Source organism: Plectropomus leopardus, chromosome 4, assembly GCF_008729295.1.
Source record: "Plectropomus leopardus isolate mb chromosome 4, YSFRI_Pleo_2.0, whole genome shotgun sequence".
Classification (NCBI taxonomy): Eukaryota; Metazoa; Chordata; class Actinopteri; order Perciformes; family Serranidae; genus Plectropomus; species Plectropomus leopardus.
In genome coordinates this window covers 27,696,731-27,724,726 of record NC_056466.1, presented here as the reverse complement: position 1 = coordinate 27,724,726, position 27,996 = coordinate 27,696,731, and the positions used below count along the sequence as shown (strand labels likewise).

The window sequence follows — 27,996 nt, the reverse complement described above, 5'->3', positions numbered from 1 at the left end:
AGATGACCAAGGTGATTCACTGTCAGTTCTTTTTTTTTTTTTTTTGTGGTTTATCGGGGTATATCCTCCATCAAAAGTTTAAGATTTTCAAAACCAAATAATTATGCTGCAAAATGTCAGAAATGTTTCCAAAGGCAGAAACTGGTTTGTCTTTAAGACCTGTCAGATTGTTGTTAAGAGGAAAAACTCTACTTGCTGATCTCATGGAGGTTGATCAACTATGAAGCGCTAACTGTAAAAGTTCTTTGATCCTAGCAGGACCAGAACTGTGTGTCTAGGCTAATTAACAATCCACTGACATCCGAGCACCGAGGATACCAGCTGCTGGTGTGCTGGTGTGCAGGAGCTGGAGCTGCCTTCTATTCCTTTAAGCGCATAACCATGGTGATGATTTGTACTGTGTAATCGCAGAGTCTGAAGATTGTGATGACATTCAATCAAATCTGATACACCTTCCGTATTTTGTCTAACCACCCTCTGTCATTTTAAATAGACAGGCTGTTTCTCATTTGTGTTCGGCGTCTGTCATCAGTCCGGGCGTTTCTAAATTACAGCAACACTCAACATAACCATCACCGGTAATGAGAGCGTGGGCAGTACTTGTGCCTTTACTTGGAAGGTTGCCATGTTCAATTAACTCTCCTAAAGTCACCAGTGCACGAAACAAAGCTGATTTCCTCTCTGTCAAAAAAAAGAAGCAACTCTGACTCATGGCCCAGTCAGTCCTCCCCCCATGCCGTCTCTCTCCCTCCCTCGAAGTGTGTCCTCAAAACACTCCCCCGGCATCTCCAACCAAATAATCAAATTATTACGATATAGCAGCTTGCCAGGTCCCAGGTCTGCTCCCCTGCTTATCTCCCTCTCATTATGTCAGGCAAATGTGTGTTTGCTCAGTAAAATGCCAAAGTAGCAGTGACAGAGTGTGAGTGTGTGAGCACCTGCTTGCCAGGATTATCACCAAAGGACTCTTATCCTTAAAAACATCTTGCTTCTCACTTTTATGTCTTGTTAATTCATTTACTTAGTAGTTTTTCTCCTTGTGCTTCTTTATATGTGGTTACTTGACAGACAAAGGGAATACTGTGATTTCTGGTTTTGCGCCCTTCACTCATAATTTTTTGTTTTGGAATTCAGCAGGTCATGTATCTTTGGCTGCATGCCTAAAATATAATTGCTTTAACTGCAGGGGATGTTTCTGACAGACTGCAAATAAACCAAATAAATATGTAATATATCACACATCAGCAGCTATGACCTGAATGTCTAATAAACAGATGAGCACTGCATAGGAACTACCACGTAGAGGAAAAGCACTCAGTTGTCCAGCAAAGGATATGCGGAGTTTTGTTGCAACCTCACAAACAGATGTTCAGTGAAGAGACCGTTCTAAATGTATGCCAGTCCAGCGCCTTAGCTATGGAGTCAGCATGGGCTTTTATTATTATATCCACATTTACAGTTAGCGCAAAATGACATATAAATGTTAATGCTACCTTTCCATGCATGTTCTGACTGAAGTGTTTTTATTTTTGGTACCGTGATGGAATATTAAGTTTCCCATCAACAACTGGTGAAAACATTGATGGATCCTTAGTTTATTTGTTTATTTGTTTTGAAGGCTGGATCTTGATATTTTTAACATTGGATGGTTGCAGAATCACCTTAGAAACAAGCTAAAATTACAACAAGGGACATATATATCTATATATCTATATATCTATCTATCAATCTATCTATCTATCTATCTATCTATTGATTGTTGTATCTATCGACCTATCTATTGGTTTTGTGAACATTCACTTAAAGTATTATCACTTAAGGTATCACCGGTACACCTCCACATTATCAGTCTCCAAACTGTAAACAACAGTCAGAATAATCCAAACGTTTTAAGATTTTGAATCGTAATGTATGTGTTTTACAACTTAATATTCAAAGGTGAAAAGACATCTAGAATTTAAGTCTATGCACATCACTGTAAGTCAGCATCGTTTTCTCCCTCCTTGGAGCAGTCAGCTCTTCCCTTGAAATGAAAATGAGAGGGAAAAGGTTAACTTTCTTCAATTTAATATTTCGGCTCACTGAATACCTAAGACAGTCGCTTGTATGGGACTTTTATTCAAAATGTGTACTGCACACTAATGCATTCTTTAAAATAAGCAATAGCTACAATCTACAAAAAATGCAGCATTTCATTAACATCCCAGTGACTGCATAAAGGACGGAAAAGATGGATACTTGGAGAGAGCAGAGCATGACAAACCAGACTGCAAATCAGGCAAACTGCAGAAACAAAGGGATGAATTTAATGGAATGTCAGGCCAGTTGATTTAACTTAATTCATTTTCGGTGTGAGGTTAAAAGGCTCATCAGACAAATAATGTAGCGATAAGATTATTGTCCGTCATCTCGGGGACACCTAGTGGTCAGTTAATGTTAAACACTATTCAGAAGACTTCACGCTTCATTTGCACATACAGAATTGTCCAGCAACGCTTGTTGTGTCTTGAATATCACACTGACCCTGGAAATCAGGAGGAAAAATGACAAAGACAAAAGAAAATGGGATGAACGGAGCTAGTGAGAAGAAAAGCAGTGCTGTAAGCAAAATAAGTCATACATTCACAAATGTATTGTGCCGCTAGTTACTGATTAGAGCATTTACTTTTTGAAAAATATTTAAATGTAGGCTTGATTTCCTTTCATGTGTATTATACAGAAGAATGGAACAAACTGTCTAACAGGAGGCTGTGAGAGAAATATTATTTTCTCTGAATGCTATGGAGCCATCAATGCTGCAGAAACGTGCTCCGGTAGATTAGTCATCTCCTCACTGTGGTACCTCATCCTCCTCAGGGTCTTTTATTAGCAGTTCTCTGGCTCTATCTTGTGGTCGTTCAGAGTCCGTACAGCTAATAGCGAAGAGCGGTACCTCCGTTGTGCCAGATCCTGATCCTCCGCCAAGTTGAGCTACACGTCAGTAGGGAACCTGTACTGGTGACTGGACGTGTGCAGCGCGCGTCAGGCGGTTCCCGGATGCACCAAACAGAAACATGGAACGGGTAGTGGTGGAAGTGCCGATCAACAACGGTGAGATACAATACCACCTCCACGTTTAACGCGCCTTTCAAACACTTGTATTAACATCTCCTAGGCGGTGTTTGGTTCGTTCGTGCGCAAAATGCTCCTCCTCCTCCTCTGACGCGTGGTTCAGCATTGAACGTGCAGTAGCCTCTGTAGGGCTATCACAGCTTAACGGGCCATTTGTCTCGTTTCAGGTTATATTTTCTTGTAGCTACCGGCTGCCGGCTGCTTGCACTTGTGCGCAGTGTGGAGCACAGCAGTGGCAGAGCTGCTGTCATCTGTCAGACAGCAGTTCTGTAACTGACAAACTGCTGTCACCGTTTACCTCGGCACCAAAACACAGGCCATAGTTATTCCCCTTCATTACATTGAACTTTATATGATAGACCAGAGTCCAAGTGCTCAGAAAATAAAGTGCACTTAAGCATCTGGTTAGTTTTATGCATGGTAATAACATGTCATTACATGATCCGCTGAATTTTTCAAATTACTTTTTTTCCTTAACATAGATTAGTTTGATACCATTTGCTGTCATATGCCAGTAAGTAAAATGGTTTAGGTTCACTGATAACAGTTCCTTTCTTGGCAACAGTGGGTTCAGCACAAACATATGCCCAAGTTGGCCTTAGCTTCTCAAATGCAGAGAACTATAACAATAATAACAAAAATATTGTGATCATGTGGGATGTAATTTATTCGTTTCCCTTTTCAAGAAGGTCAGTATTTCTGAACCACACTTTCCATGTGAACTATGGTCTTTCCATTCATAATCTCATCTCACTGTTTGAAAATGTTTTCAGGCTGTATATGTCAGATGTGGGGTACTAGAGTCACATGACTTGATGTGATTCAGACACAGTGGCATGCGAAGTCTCCAGCTCAAAAATCAAGGACTCGACCACCACAACATCCAAATTCATCTGTCACAACTAAACCCGAAGCCTATGTAAATGTCTCATTTTAGCTATCTTATTAGGTTTTTGGCATAGAAGGTTAGCTAGAAAACTAACTTTTAAACAGATCATTGAAATTTTCATATGGCTTGACTTATAGCAGGGACTTGACTTGCTTAATTCTCACCAACATAAGTGGGGCCTTGCTTGAGACTAGATGGTTAAGAACTATGATTTGTATGTTATTTGCACACATGTGACTTACTCCCACCTCTGATATCTATTCTATTTTATTGTGTTCTATTCCCAACTTAAGGTTTTTCCCTCGCTGGCCCCTCCACAACCCCACGAAAGCGTCAGGTGCGTTTTTCAGCGCGGCACGACATCATCCTTTTACGGGAGGTTATCGCCCAGAACCCCTTCGCCTCCAAAGAGCCAGGTTAGTCCTGTTTTTAAAGGACTAATCTGCCAGAAAAATAAATACTGTTTGGATTCAGAGAGCTGCAGCTCCTGCATGACTAATGGGGTCACGTTAAAAATAGTGTTTTCAGAAATACTGATTTATTGATACATATCAAAACAGTTTCAATACTAATTTTCTAACAATACACTACCGGTTTGCTTTCTTGCTGTCTATTATTGTTTAGCTTTTCTACAATTATTCTGCTGTTTTCTGCTTTTAACCGAAAAAGAATCGTCTTGTTATAGCCTTTGTTATATGTAATTTGTCTTAAAAATTAAACTTGTATTCTCTCAATGTCAATTTTTCCCTTTGGTATCAAAAATTGTATTTTCAAGGTATTGTATCGAAATTAAAGATTCAATTGGTCAAAATGTTTCTAGTGCGGCTACAAGAAGATTTAATCTAGGAAAAATTTCTAGCCAAAACATCAATAGCAATTTTACAATATACTATTACCTCAAACTGTAAAGGTGTTCTTTGTTTAGCTGCTGTTTTATAAAGACATCCAGCAAACATACAACATGACAGTCATCAGATAACAGGCAGAAAGACCAGTCAAAGAGAAAACATAACACTCTTGTGTGTTTATGAGCTACAAAATCAATATTTCCTCCATACTGTATATTCATGTGTGGAGTCATTAATCTTTATCAGGGCGGATCTGGGCCCGTGTGGGGGAGATCATCACTGCAGCCCTCCAAGATGAAAACTTTGAGGTGGATGCCAGGAGGTGCAGGGAGAGAACCATGCTGCTGCTGGACTACTACAAGAAGCAAGACTTTCCCAGTCTACGCAGGTTGGTTCACTCACTGGGAGCTAACTGCACAGTTGGATGTGTGGAGATTTACAGATGTGCTCGGCCCTACCAGAAAGAAACATACCATTTACTGTGTGTGTGCTTTTTGTGTACCCAGATTTGGAACTGAGAGGTTGTACGCCCAAAAGGAAGATTTGCTGCATGAGGTTTTGGAGCTGGAGGCTGAGAAGGGGCTCCTGGCCGGCGGGGAAAACACAAAGTACCAGGTGAGTGTCGTATTAGCAGAGAAGAGTTGGTAAACTTATGTGACACCACCAGTTCAATATATTTGTCAACAGAAGTGCAAGTGAGTGACAATCAGATCTTGGCCAAAAATTATAAAGTGTATGATTTATTAAAACTGGATTTAATAGTTGTTCTGTTTCCAAATACTGACACGAATATTAAAACCAAAAACCACTGTTTGGTCCAGTTTGTTGTTTCAAACCTTAAGCTTAAGCTTGTAACTCCATAAAGTAAAGTTCAAATGTGTCAGTTTTCATCCAGTTGTCGTAGATTGCATATATCTTGAAGTAATGATGGCAGTTTTACCAAAGTTTGATCTGTTTCATCTGAATTATAATTAAAGGCCAAAAGGAGAAAATTACTCCATCGTTTCACATGAAAACAAAAGCTTGTTTAGAGAATATTCCTCAAAAACAATAAAAGTGCAGCACTTTGCCTCTTCTTCCCTCTCTTATTAATCATTTCTTGACCCCTTATCTTTATTTTGTGACCTGGGAACCATTGTTAAAATATTTCTTGTCTTAGGTGAGATATGTTATACACAGTAGTGGAATGTAGCAAAGTATATTTACTCAAACACTGTACTTAACTATACATTATGAGGTAATTGTTGTGTTCTGTATTTCCATTGTAAGCAACTTTGTACTCGTACCCCACACTTTTACTCCACTACATTTGCCTCACAGCTTTAGTTACTTTTCATACACTTCCCGTCCATTGAAAATCATGTATGTTATGTTTTTGAGTGTTTGTGATAAACTGAAAGATGAAGTCTGTGAAGGGAGTATGTGGGAACTGCATCATTGTCAAATAGCAGGGCTGTTTTTCTCACACAAATAAAGGTTGACTTTTTGGAGATACGTGGCTCTCTCGGAACAGCCTTGCTACAAACATATGATGATCGTATAGAATATAATGCATTGCCATAGATCAACCTACTTAACGGTATGTAAAGAAGTTAAAATGAGCACAACCTTAAACATCTACAACAGTAAAATGGAACATGCACAGTAATGCAACAGTAATATTAATCCAAAACTATGGTATATAACTCTGACAGGGAACATTGAACAACTACTTTTGCTCTACTTTAAGTCAATTTTGCTGATAATTTTACTGATTAACTTTGTAAGGATTTAAATACAGGACTTCATTTGTCGTGAGAGTATTTTCACAGTACAGTGTCAGTACTTTTACTTAAGTAAAGCATGTAAGTGTTTCCTCCACCGTTGTTATATAATATCTGATTGTCTTGCTTTTTATCCATTTTTTGAATCTCAATTTCATACTCACTCCACACCTTGTTATTAGCCTCATGATGCTGATTATCTCATTAAAACCAGAGTCATTATACATTTTTCTGACTCTGTTGGCAACTATCTGTTGGAGCACTTCATTGGAACTGAGGCTATAGCCACAAAATTTACACATCCAAGTCATGATTCAGCAGGCCACTTCCCTTTTCTTCCTCTTGGTGGCATTCATTGACAAGTCAACTGCTCATACTGCACCACTAACACTACTCCTGCTGCTACAACTACTCGAGTATTGCTATTGCTACGACAACTTCTAATATTAACAGATGCTGCTGCCCCTCAGAATTTTTTTTATTTTATTTTATTTTTTTTGCTCTTATTGTTGTAGAAGTGATATTTAATAATCCTGTAATCATTTTTTTAGGATGATGAACTGAGAAAGCGAGGCCTAGAAGAACTAACTCTGCCAGAGCAGGACAAACCCAACATCACCATCACGCAAACACCTGCTGCAGGTAAAAACACAGTCAGTAAACCAGTCATGACAATACTCTGCCACTTGACAGTTAAAAGGAAATTTATTCATATTGCCTCCAAAGCCATTCATTCTCTCCATCATTACCACCTACTGAGAGGCGAATCGCATCTTGTTTAATCATGAAATATGACTCAGTAATGTGCATGTAGTGAAAGACATTGCCAAAAATTGTGAATTACCCTTACTGTGTTTCCTACTGTGAGGAAATAGAAGATTTGATTGCTTTTATCCATTGGCACCACTGGGTTTGGGTAATATGTCTTAAAATGTAGTTTGTAGCTTTGTTTTGCTTTTACAGAGAAGAATACAGAGAAGTGAGTGTTTCCTTCTCAAATACAGACTTTGGTGGTTCAACCCCAACCTTCAATTTCGAGTTGAATCGCCTGTGTGAGCAAGTATTTGCCCTCTTCAAGTGTCCTTCAGCCATGAATCCATGCCAGCCCCATGGATGTTGCTCTGATGTTGCACTATTCCTTTCAGAAGGGGGTTAATTTTTACATAATTACTGTCACAGCAGAAGCAGAGGAAGATCGCGAGGAAATGGCAGAGCTTTCAGCGGCGCCCACAGCAAAGCGGCCCTGTCAGTGCTGCTGCCAGACCTACTCGGAGATCCTCAGCTTCCTGGAGAAACGCTCAGAGGCGGAGCAGCGGCTACGAGAGGAGGAACTCGCCTTGCGCCGGGAAGAGCTGGAGATTCAAAGGAGTAAGATTTTCAGACAGTAGTGTAGTAAAACAGTGGTGTTGGCACCAAAAACGTTCATCCTGGCTACGCTGTTTTCCTTTTCTGTGGATATTTCTGACCTGTAAAGTGGATTTTCATTAATTTCATTCACAATTAAAAACAGAACACAAAAATTACTTGACAGGATGCTTTTAATCTAGAATTTGTGACAGTTGTTTCAAATTAAGTCATGTTATTTTACTAAAATGAGCAATAAATGTCATATCTACTGATTAGATGGCATTCATTTTGAGGCCGAAACTGTTCGTGAAAATGCTCTAAAAATGTTTGAATTAAAGTTAGCTTCATGATCATTCTAAAGTTATTCTTCATCTTAAAAATCTGGGCAGCAATTCAGAGGTCTGGAGCTAAGCTAAATTAAAGCTGGGATAAGCAGTTTTAGTTTTGGCGTCATTAAGCAAAAATCCCACAATAATATTTGAGCATATTGCAATTCAGGTGGTCTGAAAGAACACTAGACTTCACCTCGACTTGGTTGACTGTTTTCAGGCTTTGACCAATCACAGGTCAGAGCAGCTTTCAATCATATCAATCACCGCTTGTGAATTACAGTCAAAATTTCAAACTAGGCGGCGCTGATCAAATATAAATAGTCTGTTACTGCACTGCCTATTTCTTGCCTCAAATGTTTTTTTAGAAATATATTTCAGTGTACTGTTTAGCTGTAAAAATTTGGTTGAAAGCAGCCGAGCCAACATGAAGCATCTATAGCTGTTGTATTATTAAAAACAAATATGCTAAAAAAAAAAAAAAAAAGTACCAACCATAACACTGTTAGAAATAGTGAAGTGAAAATATAAGAGACTTGACGTGCAGGTATAGATTTCAGTTAAAAATGATCAAGGTTTTCTTGAAACTGTTATTCTGTCGTCATACTGAATTACAGATTTCCTCTCCAATTCTTTGTTCTCAGGTAAGATCACTCTGGAGAGGGAACGTCTGGGAGCTGAGAGAAAAGAGAGGGAGCGGAGGTTTGAGCTGGAGAGCCAAGAGAGGCAGGTCATCTTAGACCTGCTAAAAGAAAAGGTGCTGAAAGGCTGAAAACTGCAACACCTGCATTCTAATGCCATCTTAAAAAAAAAAGAGTCAAAGCACGAAATATGGGAAAAACAAAGCTGAGCGCTTAAAAGAAGAAGGAAACCAAGGAAACAGGAAGTGAAAAGATCAATGGTTGTAGGTTGTTACGTTGCAGGTTGCTGACTTGGTGAAGTATCCAAACAAGATAGAGGGAAGTGATGCAGGATTTGCAGTTGCCTCAACAGCCAAACAAATCTGTAATGTTGAGCGTATCAGGGTTTGGGCAGGCGGATCGTGTATGTGTGTCTGCTGGGCTAAGTACAGAGAAAGGAAAAAAAAAAAAACATAAACCTGCAGACATTATTTAAAAGCTGCAATGTTTGCCTAAAACAGCTGCACAAAGCTGGTGCATATCAATACCAATAGACACTCCCTGTTTATTCCTCACGGCACAGTCTGCATGAGGATTTAAAAGCGCTGCAATTTCTGAAGTATCACCTGAGATAGGTGTGGTGCGGCGTCTTAGGTGTGGTGTAGCGTCTTAGGTGTGGTGCTGCATCTTATTGTAGCGATCACCTGAGCCAAAGCTGGCAGACAGGATCCCTGTGTTACACTAACAGCAGTGTGTTTTTATGAGTCCTGCTCACAGTGTAAGGGACACAATTCTTTTGTGGTGCCACGATGAAAGGAATTGTGGATAAACTAAGAAAAGTTGTAAATTTAATCAGTTTACATTAAAGTTGTATAGCTCAAGCTTTTGAAAAGCCTGTAGCATTTACCATATTAATGACTTAACACATGCTTAAGCCAGCTAGTTCTTATCCAATTTAGAGACATTTTCATTAAAACTGAAGTAAAACTATATTTTACTGACTGTGAATCCACTCTTCATTGACTGGTCGGCACCTTTGTATTGCAAACAATAAAAGCCATCACGTGGGCGTCCATATTCTATAGATTATATAGAAACGTTTTTTTTTTTTTTAAGCAGATGTCAGTGTCACATCTTAGATGTGCTGTAGTTCTTTTGCTTAAATGTTTGTCCTCAGTTAATTTGATATACCCCATATAATATAGATAACTGTCATTGGTTAAAGTTGTAATAGCAGCACTTTATTGGTGTGCTCCATTCATACTGGGAAGATGGAATTTCTGAGTTTCCAGTTGAAAATTTCAACTGGAATGCCCACTGATGTCAAATTTCCAACTCTGTCAGAGAAACCTCACGGCTGGACCTTAAAATCCCATGTGACTGCTCTGCGCATCAACTGTTATGAATTCTATAGAAATATACAATTTATTGGCACTTCTGTGACTTGTGTCTCACTAAAAAAGTAACACAGTCCTGTCCAGCTTCAATCTGTGGACAGTGTTTGTACGTGCAAAACATGGTGTAATGTTTTGTTATCAACTGGTATTGATTACAATGGCTAACCTAACTTATATGTTGCAGTGATTTATTATGTAACACTGCTACTGTGACTTTCTGTATATTGTTCATTTAGAAAAAAATGCTATTTTTCTCAAAGTCCCCATAACATAGCCGTTGTATGAAATGAAAGCATGAAAAAAAAGATCATTTATATTCTGCAAATAAAAAATGTAAGCTGTTTGTGTGGATTCATGATGATCATCACAATCAACAACTTACTACAGCTTGTGATCTCATGATCACGCATCTCATGAAGATGTTGTTTAGATTAGGCCATTTGTCTCAAGCTTTATGATGATTGATATATCTAAAATAACAATTTAAAAAATAATTATGAAACTGGATTTTTTTTCCTACTTTTTTTCCTGTTTATCTTCATATACTCATACTTAAATCTCTGTTAATCCCCTGATTAACACAGAGACACGAATGGGCAAAACAATTACAAAGAGACACAAAATGACCACCAAGAAACACAAAATAAATACAAAAAGCAGCTAAACAACTATAACATTTGTGTGTCTTGCTTCTATTTAGGAGAGGTGGTGGGTCCTTTTGCATGTCTGTGCACATTCTCTCATAATCCATTCATGATTTAACAGTTACTTAAGTAAACAATGTGTCAGTCTTTCTCCACTGTCAACACTAGAGTCCCTAAAAAATGGACTTTTCAGAATCTTCTGAAATGTGTCTTTTGTCCCAGGAAGTAGGCCTACATTGTTTCACATAAATACACTGAAATTAAAAGATTTACAACAATATTTATAGAAACAACAAAACCATTTTACATACTACATTTCACATCAGACATTACAAAAAGTGGATGCAGGACTAACAACAATAACATTGTTTTTTGAATTGTTAGTCCTGTTAGTTGAATTGTTCCTCAACCTATGCGCTCTTGCCTGTGAGGCTGTAAAAAACTTAAAAGATTACCTTACAAACTTCTCCAACTCACTCTAGTGCTGCCTGTTACGATAATCGTAGGGCAAAACAAGTTGCCAGCACCCATTGCATTTTTTAGGTCGTTGCGCTTTAATTTGTGGTCATACAAATCTCACGCACTGATTGGTCCAAAAATAGATCTTACACGCCCTCTATTCTTTCCATCCAGTCTCTGATTGGCTCTCTTCGAAGTCACTCCCCCATTTTATCCACCCAATGAAAATGTGCTCGTGGCGTTTTTTTCCTTGCAGCGACCGCATTGCTACAAAGTTTACAGTAGCTACATTTGAATGCTAGCAGCGGAGTGTTGAAGTTGTTGCACTGTAGCAGCGCCAGAAAGAGTTTTTGCTACATTTCTCTTGGTCTTCATGCTAACATAAACCGGTGTGTGTGTTTTGTAGACGGCAAAAAGTTCGTAACTCGCATGGAAACAGAGCTCAGCTTTCCATCTGCTGTACCTGGTGTTTTTTTGTGCCGCTTGTCGATGTGAGGGTGGTTGTTGACTCGCTAACACGAGCACGAGCGTTGCATGTGGAGCATGTGCGCTTTGTTTTTTTGCTCTGTTTTTACGGTGTTGTGTTTTTAACAGCTTTAGCACGGTTTGTGTTTTATTACTTAAAGATGCGTCTGCATGGTGGAAGTGTAAACCACCCATAGTTTAGATTTTTAGTGTGGAAACTGTTCTTCAGGTAATAACGAAGGAGTTTTTTTTCACGTTTTTTTTTTTTTTTTGGGAAACGTAACCAAATAGCCTTCCACATTGATTCAAAAGCAACATGCCTATTAGGCGTTTTGGGGGTCACAGGTCACTGGTCTCTAACTCTCAAACTTCAAAGCTGTCGTATGGTTACAAGAAAATGAATGTTTCAAAGAGTGGCTACCGTGTTTTTTCTGCCAACTCCACCACCGCCTGCACTGAGCTGGCCAAGAAGATCACAGAGTAAGTGAGGATTGTTATTACAAAACCACCATCATTATGTTATTTCATGTCTGTAACGTTTAGGATTGACCTGTCTTTATTACCTGCCATGTCGCTGACTGAACACCTGTGTCAGGCTGCAGGTTACCTGAGGCGAGGTTGTGTATTCTTTTGAACTGAGTGTTTTTCAATGAAGCTGTACAAACACACACACGCAGACGCATGTGTGTATGCTAGTGGGTCGTCACGTTGTCAGCGAGATGATGGTGTGATGGCACAACACATCCTTCAAGAAACAAACTCTCAGAACTGCAAAAAAAGAATTCATGCAAATCATGCAATGTAGTCTACATGCTACCAGAAGATTGATTGTATTTGTGATATTAATATGATGCATATTGTGATGTTAATTCCACTACACAAGACTTTTGATGAGAACTCAAATTAAGTGGGAAAATGGGCTCCCATAGGCATAGATAACCTGGTAAAATCATGGAATTTCACAATCAAATTATCCTGTCCTGGAAAGTCACGGAATAGTAAAAATAATCTAAAATTTGGGAAAAATCATGATTTTGTTAAGATAAGAAAGAACTTTATTAATCCCAAAGGAAATTCTTGTGCTAGATTGCTTCAAAAATACAGTGGGGAAAAAAAGATACAACAGAGCATCAAATAAGTGAAAATAATGTTTAAAAGTAAAAGTAATATTGCACCTGTGTTGTTGTTGTGGTTGTTGTGTGTAATGACAGCAGTCTTGAATAATCTTCAAAGTAATGTAACATAACAGTACATTTATTTTCTGTAGTTGCTGACGTAACACAGCTCTAATGTGCGACTGTGTGATGTTTTGTTTACTGTCACGTGTGTCTCTTCATTTTCTCCCCAGGTGTCATCTCGAACTCCATGTATGCCAGCTAGCAGAAATTGTATTCGAATAGAGTTTGATTCTGATAAATGTTTGAAAAACATAGCATGAGTGGAGCATAGTTTTTTAAAAATTATTATTATGGGTCCCAGAAGAGTTTAGAATTTCTTTCCATAAAAATGTGTGGGAACCCTGACTGTAACAGATGGAATGGCAAACAGAGTACTTATACAATATACAATATACAATATACTTATTACAGTATTTCAGTTAAAATATCTTTTTCTGGAAATTTATTAAGCCTAAAGAAATGTTTTATTTTTTTCCCTTAAAATTGTCATCAGAGATAACCAGTTACAGCACAAAAAACATAATGCTGAATAGTAAATATAAATGATTTGTCGTCTGGTATTGCAACTTATCTTGTTTTTTGTCTTCTGCGTGTTGAAGTGGGATATTCAAAGGACATGTCAGTGAGAATTATTCTGATGAAAGGAGCTGACTGTGCAGATACTGCTTTATCAAGCAGCATACTGATATGGTACGCTGGATGATGATTCATAGGGCATTTAAGTACGTATTGGTTTAGTAGAAAAACTAGTCAAACCAGGTAAGATTCATCTGCATGATATGGTAACACTGACCCAGATCTCTGCAAACACCAATATCCTCTCTTGTTGTTGACCTGCTGAAATCAGGGAGCAGCCATGTTTTTCCTGACCCTGCGGACTTGTCGGACAGCCAAGCAGGAGTTGCATTTCTCTCCCAGTGAAAAAGAGCTCAGCTTTCTCAGTTTTCACTGTTTGGCAACACTGCAGAACATTATTAGGGAGATTATGTTGCGGTTCTGGAGCCAAGTAGATTTTTCTTGTGGAGCAAAGGTTAAATAAGAACACTAGTGTACAGAAAATGTTAATGAATACAGTACTGAATATTTTTGGGTGACTGGATGTGTATAAATACCCCCTGGAACTGACGTTGTCCTTATTTTTAAGACCATGTAATTCCTCACTGAATATGACTAATAGAAAGCAATTTATGAGGTAATTCTTTAATGTCCTACTTTCTTTGATCGTTCTTTTTGTTTGTCTTCTCAATTATACTGTAGTTATTAGAGATGAAGGCACTATATCAAATATTGGAATAAGGCTGAGGGATGTAAACAGGGCGAGGCTGCGGAGAGGCCTGTCCTGCCAAGCCGGATCCCTGCTGACTGTCCCGACAGAGCCTGCCTGTTTGATTTTAAAATTAACTGCATAATTATCCACCTAAAGGCACAGCTGTATTTATGATGTCTGGGCTTGTTCAGGGTTTGACTTCAGTATTGTTTTGCACTGAAATCAACTCAGTCCATCTTTGTGCCAAGTGCTTTCTGCGGATGTTTTGCCTCTTTGCTGGTGACAGACTTACAGACTAAGGCTGTCCCATTTACACTACTGAAGTTAAAAATGGTTGAGAAGTTGTGGCATGTAAAGTTTGCAAGTCATAGATGGCAAAGTTATCTAAGTGTTTTATATTTTTTTTTTTTTTTTTTTACATTTTTTAGAATTCTTTTATTTATTTTTTGTTTATTAAATGTCCAACAAAGTTTCTTTTTGAAGCCCAAGGTAATGTCTTCAACTGCTTGTTTTGTCTAACCGACCATCCAGAACCCAGTTTACAGTGAATCAAAAGAGAAAAGCGTCAGGTCCTCGAACTGAATGTTCGGTGCTTTTGCTGGAAAAATGATCATTTATCGATTACCAGAATAGTTGTAAATTATTGTTTTGTCAATTGACTATTAATCATTTTAACTCTACAAATGACTTGAATATATTGTTGATTATATAAATTCTGCAACCCTGTTTTATTTTCTTTGAGTTGTTTCCCTTTTGTGGTTTAGTTGGTCCAATAGGCTGCTTGTCACAATAACAAAAACGAAACTCTCTTACACACTTTAACTTTAACACACTTCAATTAATGGAACATACAGTATAAAGGTATGTGTTTTTAACACTTTGTGGACTTTTTTTTTGTTGTTTTTTTTGTTTGTTTGTTTTTCCCTAGACGCTTGGGTGTGGAGTTGGGCAGGTCAGTGGTTTGTCAAGAGTCAAATAAAGGTAAGGCTGATAAATCCTTAGCGCCCTCATTTCCTCAGTCGACCTCTTAGATTAATAAGCATGCTTTAGTGTGGGCTCAATAGACTTTGCTCTTGAACCCACAATGATTGTGGTTTGTTGCTTTCAGAGACAAGAGTGGATGTGAAAGAGTCTGTTCGTGGACAAGACATCTTTATCATTCAGACCATTCCCAGGTGAGACACAAAGGTGCTCTTGATGCTTTAATGTTCTGTATTCACAGAGAATTGTACCACTATGTAATGTGTTGATCTCTCAGAGGACTTTCTTTTAACTCTGCAACTCTGCTGAGCTTTTTGGCCTTATTGTTTTGGTTTTACAGCAAATTAATGGTTTGGTCCACTCTCATCGGCCTCTGCAAAAATGCTCTGATACCATCTACTTTTCCATGTTTTTGTGTCTCAGTGACTAATGGGGACAACATTTTTTAGACTTGGTCCAGTATTGAGCAAGACTGCTTCAGCTGGTAGCAGTGAAGCAGGCTGCATTGTAATCTCTGCCTGCAATAGAGCATTGCCCGTTTACTTCCACTAAAAGTGGACAAAATAAAACTAGCAGACATCTTCTTTTATGTTTCCACTGTTCCAATAATCGCCAACTCTGGTTTGGTTGAAATGAACCATTTCTTCTCCCAGTTACATGTAAAAATACAATCGCTTTATACACACCTAAATAATGTTTTATTGAAGTGGAGCCTGGTGTGTTTTTGCGGGTCGTTTCTGGTTAGACAAAAAGAATCTTACTCTTTAACAATAAAGGTAGCTTTCCAGAATGTTGTCAGGCTTTAGTCTGAACATGTCGGTGGTAAAAACAAGCACTTTCAGTCAACATAAACTGATGGTGCTTAATCGCGGCCTGTTTCGCTGCTGTTGGCTGTAGCCCTCGGTACTGGACTATTTTCAAAAATTGTTGTTCCCATTTGTCACACAAAAACATGGGAAAAAGGGTCCAGATTGAAAAATAAAAAAGTTACCCTTTAATAACAAGGAACACTAAACATCTATCTGTCATACTTTTCTTGGGAGTTGGTGGAGACAAAAGCTGCTAAATTAAGAGTGAGTGTTGGACTCATATTGTGAGTTGGCCAGTAACATGTCTCCCAATGTGCATGTAGCTCTGTGTCTGTTTGTGTCTTAATATTAAGGTTGGCCAGGACAACTGTGTCTGTGTCTGCCACAGAGTAACCAAAAAACCCACCTTTGAGTGTAATTTATCTAATAACCACGCTGCATTTTTGTATGGCAATACTATTCCCTAATTGTATTTTTTATTACCAAAATCTGCATCTCCTCATAGTTTAACATGACAATAACATATGAGTCAAGATGTGACTAATGAATGTAAGAGGCTGCACATTTTTGACAAAATTTTAGGCAGAGACGCCCATATGCAGTTTATGTATTATCCATAAAAAAACGAGCATCAGTAACGAGTTCATAGGGGATCTCAGAGAAAAGGGAAGAGGGCACTGATTAGATCGACTGCCAATCTGTCACCACCTGTCAGCTTGTGCTGCAGGGATAAACAGCAATAAAGTAGGGTTGGCCTCTGTGTCCTTAACTTCACACACACTATCACACGCAGCTCGCCGCCCGAGCCTCCGGCATACCGCAGCGCAATGCAAAGAAACATTATGTTAGCTTTTATAACTTCAGCTCTGCTTATATCATATTCACATAACTCATACAGACATTGACACACCTTGTTTTTCCTGACTCAGCATGAGAGGATGTTCGTGCCAATGCGTTCCTTCTTTTACGAGTAAAAAAAAACTTGTATATCCACAACTGACTGACTGACTGACTGTGTGAACATAGATGGCTAGTATTTGGCATAGTAACTCCATCAATTAAGGAATTAACAAAGCTGTCAGAAAATAAGACGTGAGTATTTCCACTTATCTCCCTTTACACTCTCTCTGCCTCTGTTTAGTGAAGATACAAAATTACAAGTGCCATCCTCTTTAGTGTCAGTTAGCCATCCAAAGTGCATAATACATTTCTGGATTAAGAAAAACACTCTTGGGCATCAACCCCACATGTGCATGCTGTGGTTTTTAAGCATTTAGTATTTATGACATACTGTTATATACACAAGAGCCTGTGACAAAATAGTGTTTGCAAAATGCATGACATTACACTCAGTAGCTATATCAGTATACTGCATTTGTCATCGCTGTACAGTCAACTGAAACAAGTCAAAACATTTCTTCTGTGTTTACTGTGACCCTGGTAAGCTTGTCTTTTTTATTTACATTCAAGACCACTAAAGCATTTGCCCTGGGTGTTCACATGCAAGGAAAGTTTAAAGCAAGTAAACAGGAAAGAAAACACTGTTCTGACATTTTATTTCCAGCAGTCTGAGTCCTCTGTGTGTCCTTGTTAATCAGTTATTTTCTATGAAGAAGACTAATGCTCTGAAAGATAGCCAGAGGTCAGGGGGGGGGGGGGGTCACATTGTGGGATCTCTGGTTTCAACAAGCAGTCAAGGCCAAAAATGGCTACATATATTATCCGGTTACACCAACAGGCCTTCATCTTTCTAAGTCAACAAAATGATAAATATTATGGCTTCAAAATCTTACATCAGTACAGGGTTTTGGTTTCAAGGCAGCAGGGGTATTGATTGTAAAATGTCCCATGAGGTAGTATTTTCTTACTTGGATGTTTTTTGTCTAGAAAATTATTTTATATTTCAGTCATGTTTACCACTGCAGTCAAATCTGTTTTTGTTTTGTTGCAATGAAATCTTTTATTGTAACTATTTGTCAATTTTGGCTCGGACTTATAGCAGGTAAGGTGAAGTCTTATAGCAGGATATGTGAAAACAATGGAGATAAAAACTGGTTAGTCATTGCCAGACAGTGTTTACTTGAAGTACAGCAGGTTTGTAGGTTGTTGACCTTATTGACAAATATTAAGCTGCTGACTCATCAATCCCCATCAGCTCATCAAGCATATTTTTCTGTGCTTATATTCTTGTGGCAGACCTCAAGCTCATGTTAATTGTGTAACAGGATAGTGGTTTTTAGGTTGTGATATCTATTATAATCTCTTGGATTTGAATGTGTTGTTTTTCAGAGATGTCAACACGGCCATCATGGAGCTGCTGGTTATGGCCTACGCCCTGAAGACATCCTGTGCCAAGAACATCATCGGGGTCATTCCCTACTTTCCGTACAGCAAGCAGTGCAAGATGAGGAAGAGAGGATCCATTGTCTGCAAGCTGCTAGCATCCATGTTGGCTAAAGCTGGTATGGACTGTTTTCTTTGTCATAACTTTTGGCTCATTCATTATTTTTTAAATTTTATACCCATAATTTGAATGCAAAGATTAACATTAGAAAAAATGGACTAATACAACACGTGTTGTGCACTGTTAGGGCAGGGTCACATGTTAATGACCGGAAAGCCTATTATTTGCTCGTGACGACTGATGGGATCAAGTTAGACCCGGTCTGTTCCATTTTTGGTCAGTTGCTGTCGTCATTCGGTTGCTGTCGTCAGTCAGCAGATCGAATCATATAGTTTTGGATATATAAAGATTTAGTGCAAGCTGTTGGCTGCTGTCCATGTGTGTTTTGGCACAAGAACACTCAAACATCTCGCGGGATTTGCAGGGTCGTCTTCCAACAGAACTCCAGCTGTTACTGTTTTTTTTCTGGTATATTTACTTTGATGTAAGTTTCATGCTACTTCCTGACTGTCACAGATGAAAAATTGTGTGGAAGTTGGTGGTAACAGTCTTTTTGTGCCATTTGTTCAGTCTCTGTAGGTTTCAGCTTGTTTTCAGGGTTGTCCCCAGCTTTAGCTGCACATAACACAGCCACCTAGAACGAGTACAAATGAGATAGTGTGCAAGTCCTTTTGCATATTTGATGCTCAGCAGAGGCCAGGGGATGTATTACATTGCACACCTCTTAACATATTACATGTTTTTGCATACTCACAATTTCCAACTTACATTGACAATGCCAGATGCATAATACATTTGTCTTACCAAAACTTTGCATTCAGTTTCGCAATCTGTTGTTATTGTTTATCAATCTGTTTGTGCAGGTTATCGATTCCATGGGCACAAATTTCCATGCAAATGCACATCTGACTTTGAGGAGCTCTGTAATTTTGTGCTCCAAACACTGCTGAAATTAGTTCTATAGCCATACTAACTTGTGTGTGTGTGTCTTTGGTGTTGCAGGGCTAACTCACATCATCACCATGGACCTCCACCAGAAAGAGATCCAGGGCTTCTTCAGCTTCCCTGTTGACAACCTGAGAGCTTCTCCCTTCCTCATCCAATACATCCAGGAGGAGGTGAGTCTGCATTACACTGACTGCAGGCACAGCATCACAGCAATAATGGTGTTGTGCTGTACAAAAAAAGTGTTTTAGAACTCATTCATTGTTAAAGATATGTATGCTTATGTAAGATAATGGGGTCAGTTCTATATTTAAGCATTGAAAAGACTTTCTCCTTCCTCAGATCCCAGACTACAGGAATGCCATAATTGTTGCAAAGTCCCCTTCAGCTGCCAAGAGGTAACGATAAAGCCTCGCTCTGAAAGTTCTCTTGTTGCATTTTCTGTTTAACACAAGTGTGTCATTTATACTAAAGTCATAGTGAAAAGTGTCCTTCTTTAGCATGAATTTCTCACTGTGCATTTGTATTTTTATATCACCACTTTGTAGGTATGTTCAAGCTTCCGTGCAAACTTCTCTCTGCTTTTTGCTTGCATGTTCATTTGTGTGTCAGTTTCTTTGACTCTTGTGTCCGTCTGTGTCAGAGCTCAGTCCTACGCTGAGAGGCTGCGGCTTGGGCTGGCAGTGATGCACGGGGAGGCCCATCATTCTGAGTCAGACATGGCTGATGGACGACAATCTCCCCCCTTGTCCCGCACCACCACAGGACACACCGGCCTGGAGCTGCCATGTAAGACACACAACACAAATGTTTCCCAGTTTCATCACATTCATCAGTCAGTCATTTATAGATGTTTGTTATGGCATTACTGAAAACAAATCAGTTTTAATACTGGTTGTATTTAAAGTAGTTTTAAATGTTTGTTTTGACTCTTGGTAAACTTGTATATATTCCTCGAAGTCAGCTCCTCTTGGTCCGGTACCTCACCAAGACACCAAGAGTGTGCCTTGGATGTTTTGAATTTTTAGAATTAATGTGTAAACTCGGCCAAGGGAGCTTTAATCACTCATCATTTATTTTCACTAATAGTCCAATAATGAGTGCCAGGTCCGACTTGTTTTCCGGTCAATGATAGTTTCTCCCTGAAGAATATTAATGTTTATTTATGACACAGGTCATGCATACAAAGTGGCACCCATCCATACATTGTGCTGTATTGAGGTCGCTGTCCATTTATGCATACAGAAAGAGTGAAAAAGAGGATAAGTGTTTTTATTCTGTCAAGCAAGGCATGAAGACAGTCATAGAGTTGTATGCTGCTGCTGCATTATTAGCAGATATTTAATTGTCAATTGATTATTTAAATGATGGAGTTTTTTGACTGCAGTCAGGAAACTTCCCTTTGAAACAATCTGCATAATGCCAAAGCTTCTTGGCACCTATGAAACTGTCTCGGCCAAATAAAGAGAAACTGTATCTGCTGGCCAGTTCAGCTCTTTTGTTGGGTGATGTAGAGAGCTACATTTCCAAAAGGGGGATTTCAGTGCTTGAGTTTTGAGCCGTGTGATTATCAGACTGTGAGAAGCATGTATGCCAAGGTACATTTAACATCTGCTGCTCATGTGTCTGTAGCCACAGCGATCATAAGCCAAAGTTTAGTTCCCTAAATTGGTAAACATAAGGACTCACAGATGTCTTGGTAGGGCTGTCACATTAAAGGAATTCCCCCAGTGCTTATTAAGGGTGGCTCAATACTACAATATGGGGGATTATCATCATCATTTTCATCATCTTTTTTTTCCTTTTTCCTTTTTTCTTTTTGCAGTTCAGTACTTGATTTTAGTGATTTGTGAATAAACTTTATTCTTGGACTCGTATTAGATATATAGCTGCTTTTGAATTGATAAAGATGACAGATTAACTACTTGTTTATTGTTAAATGCACAACACAGAAGGGCAAAGAGGTGCAATAGGGTATTTCTGTTAATACTCTTTGGTTGTGTGTGGTTACAGTGATACAGAATATCTGCGGAAGTAAAAGAATCTGCATAAGGTGGGCTACTTGTTTCTGCTAAGAAAAGGCTGAAGGACCAGGGGAGAGAGAATGGATCTGCTCTTTGTGTGGGTTTAGTGTTTATTTCTTCTCCATCCTTGTTGTTCATTAACGTGACTGATGGTCTTTTATGGTAGGCTATTTGGTCAACCCCTCCTTCAACTGTGATTGGGTGGCTGGGTAAAAAGTAACAGTAACAGTGACATGTGGCTGCAGTGTTCTACCTAAAGTTGAACATTTTTCTACTTTCTGTGGCCAGAAAAAAAAAAGGCAAACATGCATTACTCGGCACCCAGGGCATCTATAAAACAACTGACATCTGTGGCAGAGTGTAAATATGCGTCGCTTATCGTTCTTTTCGTTTATTTATGTATTTGTACTGCCCACCTCGATAACATCTGTTGTCACATGATTTAATATTTTTGGAGCTGGCCCTTTCAATTAGAGCGCTGTTGGACTAAATGTAACATGCAGTTATTTATTGCGCTCTGGGCACAGACAGACAGCAGAATGCTAGGCATAGTGAAAGTAAACTTTAACTTACATTGAGCTGGGTCTAAAAGTGTGCTTTCACTCACCTGTGCAGCAGCTCCTCATCTCAGATCTGATTGACTAATCAGTAATCCACTCCACAACTCAAACCTGACAAACCACTGCTGAGGAAAAAATTAACTTATTAAAGAGTTCTGCACTATGTTCAAAAACCCACAAAAACCTCTGAAAGGGGAAAACAGAATGATTCCATAAGAAAAAACATGAACATCTTGCCGTCCCCTGCTGTTGCTTTTTCAATAGTGCGATATTACAATATTGTGATTAACTCTACATCTCGGGATCTTTTTTTATGACATTGTCTTTGTTCTTTTAGGATCCAAATACCTCTGAGTAAGGCCCAGTAGCAGGGCTGCTCCTTTGCTCACAGCTTCAGTCTTCTGCCTAAAATGGCCAGCTTAAGACCTGAGTAATGCCCCTGCTGACCCTGCAGTAACACACACACAGTTTTCTCAGCATGTTTCAGGTCAGCCCTGCCCCAGGCGATGTTGTAGCCAGCTGTGAAATACTGCAGGCAGTGACTGACATTTCCCCCTTTTTCTTCCTCAGCCAGATTTATTTCCCTCCTCATCTCATCTTGTCCCGTTTGCTCTCTTTTCAGCTGAATTTACCATCCTCCTCTTCATCCTCCCCCCTCAACTTTGAAATGTGTTTTATGTCAGTTTCTCTTCTCCAGCAGGGGCTGAATCACACTCATCACAGCCTTCTCTCTGCCTGCACACATGCATTGATTATGAAAAATGTCAATTCATGGTAAAGAAAGGCTTATTACCGCTAAGCACAGCTGCTGGGATTTTACGCCTTCCTCTGAAAAACAGTGGAGGAGTTTGTGTTCTCGGAAGTCACTGATGTGCTATATAGTGTTTTTTCTGTTTGTGGTATGTCTTTTTGTGCATTAACATTTTCTCTTCCATCCTATCTTTTGCAAACGCAGGCAGCAGATATCAAGCTCCATTCCCTGGGATAGAGCTCCCAAGTATGATCATGACGCTTGAATGCATTTGTGCTTCCTGTTGATGCTTCTCTGCATGGAATGACTATATGAGTTACTGAAGGCTTCCATTAATTCACGATTTTAAGTCACAATGATAGAATTATATAATTAGTGTTAATTGTATCTTTGGGGGAAAGAAAAATGTTAACAGTAACATAAACTCTCATAAACACTTGTGTGCTAAAGTTTTGGTCGCAATGATGCACCTGGTGACCTACTCAGCATGTATGCTGCCTCTCATCTAGTGTCATCTGGGATAGGCTGCATCCCCACAACCTAAAAATTAGCGGGTATAGATAATGAATGGATGGATCAAAAATTGAGTCATTTAGAATAATTACTATTCTGACTCTGTTGTAATGGAAATGGTTACAGCACGTCATGCGAACTCATTCATTATATTTTTAAATTGCTGTTCATTAAACCAGCAGTGCAGCAAAAGAGGAGCTTCTCTCACACCACATAGACTCTAAAAACTGTATATAATTGTGTTGGCATTTTACTGCAGTTCAAGCTCAGATCTATGCATGTCTCAGCCCAGTGCTGCAAAACTGTCAGCCCATTTTATTTTTGGCCTCTGCCTTGAATATTGATGTCATCCTTATTGATGCAAGTTATTTCACAAGCTGACCCTAGCATACTGCTGAGGTTTGAAAGGAATTTAGGTCAAACATTTCATTTATTCAGCCAGCACTTCTGTCTTTTCAGCAACATATCTGTTTAAACAACAGAAAGAGCAGGGCTCAGATTATCTTTTTTTTTTCTTTCAATTGAACTCATCATGTGAGTTTATATCTGGGTCATGGAGGACTTTTTGCACAAAATTCAAATGAATGAGGAAATGAAACGTGTAACATGTCTGTCCCAGGTTTTGAGCCGGCACACAAGAATGTGGGCAGAGGAGACTTGGCACTTGAAGCTAACCTGCTGCCTGCTAAAATACTTAACATTGTTCAAAAGCTGCAGCGTCCCAAAATATTTAGGCACACTTGGATCATAGATTTTAAAAAACAACAACAAAAAAAAAACCAACGTTTTTTTTTAACTTGCAGTGATAATTGTTGGAAGCCCTCAGTTTCACATCCACTCAGTCGAAATGAATTTCGTTCCTGTGAAATGAAGAATTATTACAGGAGTGGTAAACTGTGACATGAAAGATATGACTTGTGTTATCTTAGTTGTCACAGATGTGTAATCCTTAGCGTGCTAAATATATATATAACAAAAGAAAAGAGCTTTAAGACTCAGAGACATGAAATAGCATCACATTTAATGATTCATGCTAATTAACCCTCCTACTAGATTAGTTTATGAACTTGGCACACTATTGATTATGAACTGGAGATTTGTAGTTCATTATTTGCTTAACATGAATATAATCATGCCAAGTGACACAGTAATACCCATGCCTAACATTCATTCTGTTTTTATTTATTTGTTGTTTGTTTAAATTCTGCTTGTGTTTTCCGTTTTTTGCATCTTGATAAGTTTTGAGTTGTGTGCTCCGAGTTTTTCTTTTGTTTGGAAAAAAACTCAAAATCATTGTATTTGGATTCTCATTCCTTTGCTGCCTTTTTTTTTAACGCAGAATTCTGTAGCTGTTCAGAAAGTTGTAAATTTGAGTTTTGCACAGAGGCCTTGCTGGATGGATTTGGGAACTGACCTCTGCAAGTGCCTTGCTGTTGTTTGGAAGAAGGTTTATGGCGTTGTCGGGGACTTAACAAGTCAGAAGTGGTGGGTTTTAGACCTGGATCGATTATTATTTGAAATCCCTGTAATCCGTTCATACATTTGAAATTACTGTCTGAGTTGAGATAATAAGATTTTGGGGGCTCTAGATTAGCCCCAGGATAAGTTATTATATTCTCAACATCTATATTGTGATCTGTTAAAAATAGCAATTTATTAGATTGCAAATAATGATCCATCCTGGTCTGTGGTTCCTAAAAGAGGCTCTGCTCTATATACCCACACTTGTCCATCTACCACTATACCGAAAGCAAGCCACATGCAATTGCACCACGGAAACCCATCCTAAGTCTTGGTTTGAATTTAGCACAAGCGTGTCCCACAATGCGTTCTCAAAAGTCTTCAGTGGCCTGCTGGTGTTTAAGTGGTGCTGTGGCAGCTGGAGGCTTGCTGGGGCAGAGCTATCTTGCATGATGTTTGCAGGTTTTTAACCAAATCCCTTCTCACCGAATCTCTCCTAACCTAACCTCACCTCAAGAATCTGTTCGTGATTGGGGTCACAGGACAGACCTGACTTCTTTTCCTCAAAGTAACATTCCTTCAACTGTGTCTTTCAGTAATGATGGCGAAGGAGAAGCCACCGATCACTGTTGTTGGAGACGTAGGAGGCAGAATCGCCATCATTGTTGTAAGACCTCAAACTTTTATGTGAAAACAACACAAAACATCTGTGTTGGAATGATGCAGCGTGAGGAATGGTTTTAATTTTGGGGGTGATATTATGTCATACTATAAGAGGTTTTTACATATTAATCATTAAATAAACTGTTAATATGCAAATTTATGTGAAAGATTATTTTCCATGTGGCATTTTTTAGTAATTATGCGGGTCTTTTGGGGTTCAGTCAGTTCATTGCAGATGATTCTCATTAACTAGAGATCACCACAGAATATTACAGCAAGGCTAAGTAATGTGTTTTGGTGCTTTTTCTACTTTTTCTCAGAGATGTCAGATTTTCAGTGTTATTTACACTGACATGGACATCTTTTTCTGTTGCTGTACCTGTGTGATGCCTAACTCTGTGGTCACTTTCTCAGGATGACATCATAGATGATGTGGACGACTATGTCGCAGCAGCAGAAATCCTGAAGGAGAGGGGAGCCTACAAGATCTACATCATGGCTACACATGGCCTGCTGTCTGCAGATGCACCGAGGCTAATAGAGGAGTCTGCAATTGATGAGGTAAAATCACTGTGTGGGTTTTATCATTGAACTTAAAGGTGTGTGGAAAATGTATGAAAATGTATGTGAAAATTAGGACAATGTTGACTTATGACTACACAAAGTAAACAGATCTACTGATTTTTTTTTTTAATTTGATCTGCAGAATCTTCCATGTAATCATATCCCATCAGTTCAGTGCATGTATCCATACTGTAGATCAGCATTTTGGCTCTCTCTGGAAAACATGAAAAACATAATTAATCACTTATGTAATTAACTTTCACTTCAGTTCCAGTTTTGTGATGTACCCATTCCTAATTTTCCATGCTCCATTTGTAAGACTTTTTATGCTGTTCTTCATGGTTATCTATTGTCTTGATTAATGTCTCAGGGAGATATGAGGCCAGAAAAAAAATTACATCCCTCATCACCGAAACCTGATGACAGATAGATTTGAACTTAAACAGTGAGATATCATGTTTATTTTTGCAATAACCTTTGTCAGTGTGTGTTTTGCCTTGAATTCAGCCTGCGTGCGAGCATGAGGACTGGCTTTGATTATTTGGGAATCCTATTTCATGAGAGTGAGGTTGACATGAAAGAAATAATCACTCGGACGTAGTTTGGGGTTTGTTAAAATGCAGAGTTATGTGAGAATATAATTTCCATGTGGCATTTGTCATGCATTGAATATTTCCAGGGTACATAGCACCTCAAGCAGTCCAACTAACCAAATGCTCATTTCAGATTTGCGGGGTTCCACGGTTATGAAATTAGAAAAACAGGCCTGTAAAAGGTTTTTCATTTTTATTTTTTTCTGTTTCTTGTATTCATTTTAAATGCAATGCCTGTGCTAAGACATAACACACTGGAGTATAACACACCCTATAATCACTATATAGCCCTAAAAGTTTTGAAAAATCACTGGTAAAAATGTGTGTGTACCATGGATTTATTAAAATGCAAAAAGTCAAGTTCAGAAGAAGCCCCATAGATTGTCTGGTCAGTTTTTTGCTTGATAAGAAGTTACAGTGCTACCTGAGAACCCACTAAGGCTGTTGTATTGCACCTCCAGGTGGTGGTGACCAACACTGTACCTCATGAGGTGCAGAAGCTGCAGTGTCCAAAAATCAAAACCGTTGATGTCAGTATGATCCTGGCTGAGGCCATCCGGCGCATCCACAACGGAGAGTCCATGGCCTATCTATTCCGCAACATCGCCGTGGATGACTGAGGCAACACACACTTTACATATACATTCCTGCACTCACACATACCAGTGACCAAGACTCAAGATTGTTGCAGTTTTTTTTTTTTTTTTAATTTTTGTTTGTTTTTGTTTTGCCGATAAACACATTGACAGAAGTAGTTTGTATTCACCGTATGTGACATATGAAGCTCTGCTTTATTCCTCTGATATGTTACATAGACTGAACAAACAACACACACTGTTTCACTTCACTAATATATACTTCCTACCATCTGAAAACAAACAAACACCACATACTGTATCATATGCAGCCTCTCAGTATCCTGCAAAAATTCGGCAAATAAAACAGTTTTTGTGTGAGTTACGTTCTGTCTATGTTTTTTTTTTTTCCCACAGACTTAAAGTGACTGAATGGACATGAATGTAGCACACAAATCACAGGTGGCCTTGGTAAACATGTGGTTTGCATTTTGCGTTGGAAGTGTGAAGAGATTTCAGAGTGGCTTCACGCCTCAACCTAAACTTTCAGTAGCAGTTTCAGTCACAGCTCAGGCAGCTTGCTCTATGAAGCATGGGAGAAAGCATTAAATGTCAAACTACTGTTTAGTAAGTGATTTAAAAATGCGTATCGTAAAGCCAAAGAGCTCTGCGCTGCATGAGCTATTTTGTCATTTTATGGTTGCAGTTTATTATTACAGTGCAGCACCGATCAGGAAATATAGTAAGGTGGAGGAAGTAATGTGGGCATGGTTCCAAGATTTGATAGCAGCAATGTGCCTTGATTCTTTGATTTTTTTTTTTTTTTTTGTAAATCC

The 27,996-nt window shown here is 38.8% G+C and overlaps 2 protein-coding genes across 3 annotated transcripts; both read left to right on the top strand.

Moving 5' to 3' along the window:
• The first annotated feature begins 3,020 nt into the window (after positions 1-3,020).
• On the top strand, positions 3,021-9,059 carry si:dkey-45d16.4 (trichohyalin). Its single transcript, XM_042484521.1, has 7 exons — positions 3,021-3,090; positions 4,294-4,416; positions 5,095-5,236; positions 5,355-5,463; positions 7,163-7,253; positions 7,791-7,979; positions 8,932-9,059. Exons 1-7 carry the CDS (start codon positions 3,054-3,056, stop codon positions 9,057-9,059), a joined length of 819 nt encoding a protein of 272 aa, XP_042340455.1. The 5' UTR covers positions 3,021-3,053.
• Positions 9,060-11,676: 2,617 nt separating this feature from the next.
• LOC121942066 (phosphoribosyl pyrophosphate synthase-associated protein 1-like) lies at positions 11,677-27,545 on the top strand. Of its 2 annotated transcripts, XM_042485155.1 has the most exons (11): positions 11,677-12,352; positions 15,246-15,298; positions 15,426-15,492; positions 18,397-18,569; positions 19,514-19,629; positions 19,799-19,854; positions 20,100-20,245; positions 22,996-23,037; positions 25,362-25,432; positions 25,843-25,989; positions 27,047-27,545. In XM_042485155.1, the coding sequence occupies exons 1-11, from the start codon at positions 12,189-12,191 to the stop codon at positions 27,203-27,205; spliced, it is 1,194 nt and encodes a 397-aa protein (XP_042341089.1). In that variant the 5' UTR covers positions 11,677-12,188; the 3' UTR covers positions 27,206-27,545. The 2 variants fall into 2 exon arrangements, with proteins under 2 accessions (XP_042341089.1, XP_042341090.1); XM_042485156.1 differs by lacking the exon at positions 22,996-23,037.
• Positions 27,546-27,996: the final 451 nt, after the last annotated feature.